We start from the raw sequence: 8,516 nt of genomic DNA on the forward strand, positions 1-8,516 counted from the left end.
GGAACCGAATCCAAAAACCGAAAATTTTCCAGTGCACATCACTAGTTATAACGCCACTCCTGAAGCAGTGTATATGGATTTGAGCGTAGTGTCAATTTTACGATTAGCCGGTTCTTTCAACGCGGTAGATCCAGGGACAAGTAAAACCACCTTTTTAGACAGTCTGGAGACAGATGCGTCCACAATGAGTGGGTTAACACATTTTTTCCTATCTTCCTCAGGGAAGGGAAAAGCAACCAGAACCCTTTTTGGGATCTGGAATTTTTTCTCCGGGCTTTCCCAGGATTTTTCAAATATAGCGTTTAATTCTTTAGACGCAGGGAAGGTTAGCGAGGCTTTCTTATTGTCAGTGAAGTAAGCCTCCTCAACCTGCTCAGGTGTGGTGTCATTAATATTTAACACATTTCTAATGGCCTCAATCATGAGCTGCACCCCCTTCGCAAGGGATGCCACCCCCCTCAGCACCTCCCCATCACCGTCTGCAGCATCAGAATCTGTATCCGTGTCATCTTGCATGAGACATGTCTGTGAGAGATAGTAAACACCTACACACACACAGGGAAATGTCAGACACAGTTTCCCCCCCCAAGCATGCCAGAGAAAGAGACAGAGAGATTGGAGCCAACCCACACACAGCGCTTTTTAAGGTAGAACTAATAACACTACCAGCGCCGTCTGTGTACCTTAATAGGCTACACAGACTTTACACAGCCTCCCCCCCCCCCTTCTACAACCCCCTGGTACCGTACAAGTCAGCTGGAGTTGATCTGGAGGGACAGCTCTCCCTGTCAGCGCTTCTGCAGGCAGGAAAATGGCGCTGAACGCTGCTGGGTCCGCTCTGAGAAGCTCCGCCCCCTTTCATGGCGCTGTCTTCCCGCTCTTCTGAAGATTATACTGGCCTGAGGAAAAGTGCTGGCAGCGATCCTGGGACCCCGACAGGCTTGGAGGTCAGTGTAGGGTGTAGGCGCTGGCTCAGGGCGCCCCTCACAGCGCCGCACTATGTACCGCTGAGCCCCGGAGCGTTGTTAGTACTGCGCTCCATACCCTGTTGCCGCCATCTTCACACTGGCTCCCCGCTTGCCAGGGGGGCCGGTGACTAACTCGCCACTGATCTTCTGGCTCTGTAAGGGGGTGGCGGCATGCTGCTGGGGTGAGCGATCCCTTGTGGTGGTGAACGTTCGATCCCCTCAGGAGCTCAGTGTCCTGTCAGCGGAGATAGTGGCTCAGACCCTGCAGGGCGGACACTACTCCCCCCTCTTAACCCCACGAAGCAGGAAGGCTGTTGCCAGCAAGCCTCCTTGTAAAATAATAAACTCTAAAAAAACTTTTACTAGAGAAACTCTGAAGAGCTCCCCTAGCTGTGACCGGCTTCTCCGGGCACATTTTCTAAACTGAGTCTGGTAGGAGGGGCATAGAGGGAGGAGCCAGTCCACACTCTCAAACTCTTAAAATGCCAGTGGCTCCTAGTGGACCCATCTATACCCATGGTACTAATGTGGACCCCAGCATCCTCTAGGACGTAAGAGAAATTAGCGGTTTTCGCAAAACATACTAGAAAAACGAGACGATGGACCACCTCACTGGCGATGATGCGGAAGCGTGCATCATCGCTCGTTGTCCGTCACTGGGGCATACACACTAGGCGACTGAGCTCAAAACAGGCAAAATGAGCGGTTTTGAGACCAAAATTGCCTAGTGTGTATGGGCCTTAACATGGAACGTATCTCTAGCAATACAATATGTAAAAACTAAACTGGTCTCGTTCAGTCACATTGACTGGTGTTTGAGCACCTTTTGTATAATTTATAATCATCTCAACAGCTGTGGTCGGAGTAATAAATTAGACAAACTATAGCCAATCAGATCAGAGCATTTGCAACAGCATAGTGTGCGACAGTAATTTACTAACATTACTTATATAGCGTTGGCATAGTGCTTTAGTGTTAGCGAGGACAGGGCTGCATCATGATGTGTGGACAGCAACAGAGGTAAGCGGCTAGTCCCAGAATGACAGAAAGTGTCATCCCCAATTGCAGAGAAGTGATGGCTTCAAGTAAATAGATTCAGAGAGACTGTGGTGTGAGACAGGCTTACTTTTCAATTAGCCTGTGTACACCCAATTTTAAAGGGCCTTACAGCAGCACAGAGTATTTCAGGAGATAAGTGACACGTTCTCAATAGTGTGCGTGTGTGACAGCAGCAGTTATGGGAAGAGAATGAAAGTGGGAAGGGAAAGACCGGATAAACTAATGCAGAGGTAGTATACCTTGTTCTCAAATCCCCTAGTACACAGGTTCTCAAACTCGGTCCTCAGGACCCCACACGGTGCATGTTTTGCAGGTTTCCTCACAGAATCACAAGTGAAATAATTAGCTCCACCTGTGGACCTTTTAAAATGTGTCAGTGAGTAATTAATACACCTGTGCACCTGCTGGGTTACCTGCAAAACATGCACTGTGTGGGGTGCTGAGGACCGAGTTTGAGAACCACTGCCCTAGTAGAATGCTTTGCATATGTAACAATCAGACATCACAAAAGCAAGTTCTGAAACTCTGCTCAGGATACATCGGGGTAAATTTACTAAGGTGGGAGGTTTTTTGTTTTTTTTTAGAACTTGTGATGTTGCCCATAGCAGCCAATCAGATTCTATTATCTTCTAGAAGCAGCTAAATATTGGTTGCTATGAGCAACATTACCAGTTCTAAAAAAAAAAAACCTCCCACCTTAGTAAATTCCACCTCATACAGGAAGTGTATGCTGTACATAGCTTTGGATGTTCTCAGTCTGCACAGAGAGAGAACAGCCAGGCTACCCCACAAACACCCAACATACCTCCACTCCTTTCTGCACTTTGCCACACACCTCAAAAGGATAGTTTAACCCCCAATAATACCCCTTATCTCATTAGACTTCCCTACCTATGGCATATACATTAAACATCCCTAGATGAGAGGATGGCTCTGGGAGGAGATAAATTGTAAAGCGCAACGGAATTTGCTGCGCTATATATAGTGATGAGCGGATTCGGTTTTACTCGGTTCTCAAAACCGAATCTTATTGGCTATCCAAAACACGTGACGTCAGTGAATAAGAATCTGTTAATAAATTAATAATGGGATTATGGGTCAGAGAAGGGAAATCATGGCATCTATACTGAATGGCAAGTTCTGCAAGTTGGTTTACTACTTCCCCTCTAAAAACTTTGTAACTAACAAGATTAATTCTTCCATAATTTCATTAGGTAGTTGCTAAGTCCCTGTAGTTTTCTTTTTGGTTCTCAGCAAGGCTAAAATGCACTGTGACAGCGAACCCCCTCACATTTTATAATAGCAATAGTTTTGCATAACCAGATTTTCAAGGTCTAACTTTCTGCTTTTTTTCTCTCAATAAACAAAGAAGTATTTAATAAGACAAGGGAAGACGGCAGGATGTACGAGTTTCCTCTTCTCTGATGATAGGAGATAGCTGAAAACTGTAACGCCTGATACTGTAGAGAAAACGTAAGTTACAAAGTAAATACGAAAAAGCTTTACAAGATGACCACCGTAACAATTGAAAACACAATGAATGTGTGTGTGTATATACTGTATGTGTGTGTATGTGTATATACTGTGTGTGTGTGTGTGTGTGTGTGTGTGTGTGTGTGTGTGTGTGTGTGTGTGTGTTGTGCTTTATCTTAGCATCCAAAACGCTAACAGTGAGATAAGTAATACAGCTACTGGCACTTGTAGATGGGAAGATGGGGTGGGAGACAAACAGATTTATTCCAAGGGTCTCAGTTCAAAAACAAACTTTGTTTATTTAAGGCCAACAGTTTGATGGTAATAAATAGTGGACTATATTCTTATAATACCAGATGTTTATCATGCACGTAGTAGAGTTATAAATACGGACTGCAGATTAGAAAGAGCCTGAGCGGAAGGTACAGTATTTGGCAACAACATGTCTGAATTTTTTTTTTTTTTCAACTTTCATTTTAGACTTTGAGGGGGGAAAAAAAAGAAACAAAGAAGTACACTCAATACATAGGTGTTAAGTATACCTGTCCGTTATACACAGCGGTGGTGGGACTCACTTGTATTTAAAAGAAACTTCTGAAAAATTGGACATAATGGACCGGATGTAATAACGCCGAGATAGACGGAGATACGAGATACCGGCTGATCTTGGATGTTTTTTTTAAATGTGCAATCCCTTACAAGTCAAAGCCATGCCTTGTGAGTGAATGACCCTTTAAAAAAAACAACAACATCAGAGATCGTCCGGCATCCGGAAAACTCGGGCGTTATTACATTGGGCCCATTATGTAAGAAACACGAATGTGATGACATTGTAGAACTTTATCAAGTTTGAAAGATTACTTAATATTTCTTATTTCTTCAGTAATTCCAGAGAACCAGGCCATTATATTTCAGCAGTGTCGCTTCTGGGGTGTCACATAAAACATGATCAAAGTAAATGATTACCCGAGAGATAGGAGCCTATATGGAGAGTACATTCAGACATATGTGACAAGTGCAACAGTTGCTACAAAAAGCCACCTGAAGATGTACCACTCCGAGACATGTTCTAGAACACATGCCTTGCGTGCAGTACATGATACGAACATGTTACATTCTTGTCCCCCAAAGAGCATATATAAAGATAAGAAAGTAATTCTGTATTCCTGTGTATAGGTTTCTGCTAAATGTCAACTTGACTACAATAAAATATTTGCAATTTATATACATTTATACTGTATTTTATAACATTAATTAACACTTTAAACCAGTAAGACCAAAACAGGATTTCCAGTCAATAGTAAATATTTGTCCCTCAAATGTAGCATCGTTTGCGTTAAATATTGGTCCAAACTTAGGATTCAGTTTAATGATGGTGGTCGGTCCGTATTCCAGAGAAGCTCCACATATGGCCATTTGGTCTGTAGACAACATTTGATGGGTGTGTCGTCTGTCTGTAGCCTTGGGTCTTCAAAACCCATAACGGCTGTTCCTTCATAATAAGTAACCTGAATCAAAGAAAGGTGGAACTAAAATCAGTAAGAATATTACTAGCACATAATACCACTACTTAGCATTTAATAGGTAATCCCACATCAACCATAAATATAGGGGTCGATTCAATAGCACGAGATCCTGGTGAAGTGCCAGCCGGCTCGCACCTAAGTGAGTTGACCACTCAGTGACTGCAGTGAAGAGATACGATGGTCGGTCAACTTTCACTGTAGTCTACTGCTAAACAACTGTTAAGACTGCAATCACCACTGGTGATTATTAATAACTAATTATGAATTAATTACTCATTTTTAGCAATAGAACTTCCCTGCTCTTCTCCAGGTCACTGCCTTTATCAAACACTGAGGCAGATGTATTAAGCCTGGAGAACTGATAGAGAAAAGTGATAAGTGCAAGGTGATAACGCACCAGCCAATCATTACAGGTTTGGAAAATGACAGGATCTGAATGGCTGCTGCATTATCACCTTCCAATTATCACTTTATCACTACATTGTCACTTCTCCAGGCTTAATACATCTGCCCCACTATTCTCTTCAGTCATTTGTGCGCCTACCCCATTTCACCCTCTAGTACTCATCTCATACACATATCTCCCCCTCACAGCCCACCTGCGCACACTCTGGTTCCATGCATTCCACTCAGACGCAAGGTCTCACTTCCTGCTCTCATCTCTCGCTACCAGGGCTTTGCTCTACCCCCCACCAAATCCCTATCTTTTCTTTTCCCCCTCAATCCCTTTAGTGGTGGAGGTTCAGCTGTATTTGGCTGTGGCTGACTGCAGACAGTATGGGCTTAGTTTGGGACCCACCACTAAAAGAATATATTAGCTGGTCTACTCATATTTTTGAACTGAGCATCCCCTGGAAAAAAACACAGTTTTACAGAAGTTTATAAAAACTGCTTTTATGGATGTCACCACAGTACGCTTAATTTGCTTAATGGAAAATAATAAGATTTTACTTACCGGTAAATCTATTTCTCGTAGTCCGTAGTGAATGCTGGGGACTCCGTAAGGACCATGGGGAATAGACGGGCTCCGCAGGAGACAGGGCACTTTAAGAAAGAATTTGGATTCTGGTGTGTTCTAGCTCCACCCTCTATGTCCCTCCTCCAGACCTCAGTTAGAGAAACTGTGCCCGGAAGAGCTGACAGTACAAGGAAAGGATTTTGGAATCCAGGGCAAGACTCATACCAGTCACACCAATCATACCGTATCACTCGTGATAAATTTACCCAGTTAACAGTATGAACAACAACGGAGCATCAGATCAACCCTGATGCAACCAAACACAACCCTTATTTAAGCAATAACTATATACAAGCATTGCAGAAGAAGTCCGCACTTGGGACGGGCGCCCAGCATCCACTACGGACTACGAGAAATAGATTTACCGGTAAGTAAAATCTTATTTTCTCTAACGTCCTAGTGGATGCTGGGGACTCCGTAAGGACCATGGGGATTATACCAAAGCTCCCAAATGGGCGGGAGAGTGCGGATGACTCTGCAGCACCGAATGAGCAAACACAAGGTCCTCCTCAGCCAGGGTATCAAACTTGTAAAACTTTGCAAAAGTGTTGGAACCTGACCAAGTAGCTGCTCGGCAAAGCTGTAATGCAGAGACCCCTCGGGCAGCCGCCCAAGAAGAGCCCACCTTCCTTGTGGAGTGGGCTTTTACTGATTTTGGAAGCAGCAATCCAGCCGCAGAATGAGCCTGCTGAATCGTGTTACAGATCCAGCGAGCAATAGTTTGCTTTGAAGCGGGAGCACCCAGCTTGTTGGGTGCATACAGGATAAACAGCGACTCAGTTTTCCTGACTCTAGCCGTTCTGGCTACATAAACCTTCAAAGCCCTGACCACATCTAGTAACTCGGAATCCTCCAAGTCACGAGTAGCCACAGGCACCACAATAGGTTGGTTCATATGAAAAGATGACACCACTTTTGGCAGAAATTGTGGACGGGTCCGAAATTCTGCCCTGTCCATATGTAAAAACCAGATAGGGGCTTTTATGTGACAAAGCCGCTAATTCTGACACACGCCTAGCTGAAGTCAAGGCTAATAGCATGACCACCTTCCACGTGAGAAATTTTAACTCCACGATTTTGAGTGGCTCAAACCAGTGTGACTTCAGGAAACTCAACACCACGTTAAGATCCCAAGGTGCCACTGGAGGCACAAAAGGGGGCTGAACATGCAGCACTCCCTTTACAACGTCTGAACTTCAGGAAGAGAAGCCAGTTCTTTTTGAAAGAAAATGGATAGGGCCGAAATCTGGACCTTAATGGAACCCAATTTCAGGCCCAAAGTCACTCCCGACTGTAGGAAGTGAAGGAAAACGGCCCAGCTGGAATTCCTCCGTAGGGGCATTCCTGGCCTCACACCAAGCAACATATTTTCGCCATATAAGGTGATAATGTTGAGCCGTCACATCCTTCCTAGCCTCTATCAGCGTAGGAATGACCTCATCCGGAATGCCTTTTTCTGCTAGGATCCGGCGTTCAACCGCCATGCCGTCAAACGCAGCCGCGGTAAGTCTAGGAACAGACAGGGCCCCTGTTGCACAAGTCCTGTCTTAGAGGCAGAGGCCACGGGTCCTCTGTGAGCATTTCTTGCAGATCTGGATACCAAGTCCTTCTTGGCCAATCAGGAACAAAGAGTATTGTTCTCACTCCTCTTTTCCTTATGATTCTCAGCACCTTGGGTATGAGAGGAAGAGGAGGAAATACATAGACCGACGGGAACACCCACGGTGTCACTAGTGCGTCCACAGCTATCGCCTGAGGGTCTCTTGACCTGGCGCAATATCTCTGCAGCTTTTTGTTGAGGCGGGATGCCATCATGTCCACCTGTGGCAGTTCCCACCGACTTGCAATCTGCATGAAGACTTCTTGATGAAGTCCCCACTCTCCCAGGTGGAGGTCGTGCCTACTGAGGAAGTCTGCTTCCCAGTTGTCCACTCCCGGAATGAACACTGCTGACAGTGCGCTTACGTGATTCTCCGCCCAGCGAAGAATTCTGGTGGCTTTTACCATCGCCACCCTGCTCCTTGTGCCGCCTTGGCGGTTTACATGAGCCACTGCGATGATATTGTCTGACTGAATCAGAACCGGTTGGTCGCGAAGCAGGGTCTCCGCTTGACTTAGGGCGTTGTATATGGCCCTTAATTCCAGGATATTGATGTGAAGGCAAGTCTCCTGCCTTTACCACAGCCCTTGGAAATTTCTTCCCTGTGTGACTGCCCCCCACCCTCGAAGGCTTGCATCCGTGGTCACCAGGACCCAGTCCTGAATGCCGAATCTGCGACGTTCGAGAAGGTGAGCACTCTGCAGCCACCACAGGAGAGACACCCTGGCCCTGGGGGATAGGGTGATTAATCTGAAGATGTGATCCAGACCACTTGTCCAGTAAGTCCCATTGGAAGGTCCTCGCATGGAACCTGCCGAAGGGAATGGCCTCGTATGATGCCACCCTCCTTCCCAGGACTCGAGTGCAGTGAT

General features: G+C 45.5%; 1 protein-coding gene across 3 annotated transcripts in view; it reads right to left on the reverse strand.

Annotated features, from left to right (window-relative positions):
* Positions 1 to 3,779: 3,779 nt before the first annotated feature.
* Positions 3,780 to 8,516, reverse strand: part of MINDY3 (MINDY lysine 48 deubiquitinase 3) — a 265,183-nt gene continuing 260,446 nt past the window's right edge. For all 3 annotated transcript variants that reach the window (XM_063921468.1, XM_063921466.1, XM_063921467.1), the window contains exon 16: positions 3,780 to 5,008. In XM_063921468.1, coding sequence (XP_063777538.1) covers positions 4,862 to 5,008 — 147 coding nt within the window. In that variant the 3' untranslated portion in view covers positions 3,780 to 4,861. The remainder of the gene's footprint in view (positions 5,009 to 8,516) is intronic.

This window comes from Pseudophryne corroboree, chromosome 5 (assembly GCF_028390025.1).
Source record: "Pseudophryne corroboree isolate aPseCor3 chromosome 5, aPseCor3.hap2, whole genome shotgun sequence".
Classification (NCBI taxonomy): domain Eukaryota; kingdom Metazoa; phylum Chordata; class Amphibia; order Anura; family Myobatrachidae; genus Pseudophryne; species Pseudophryne corroboree.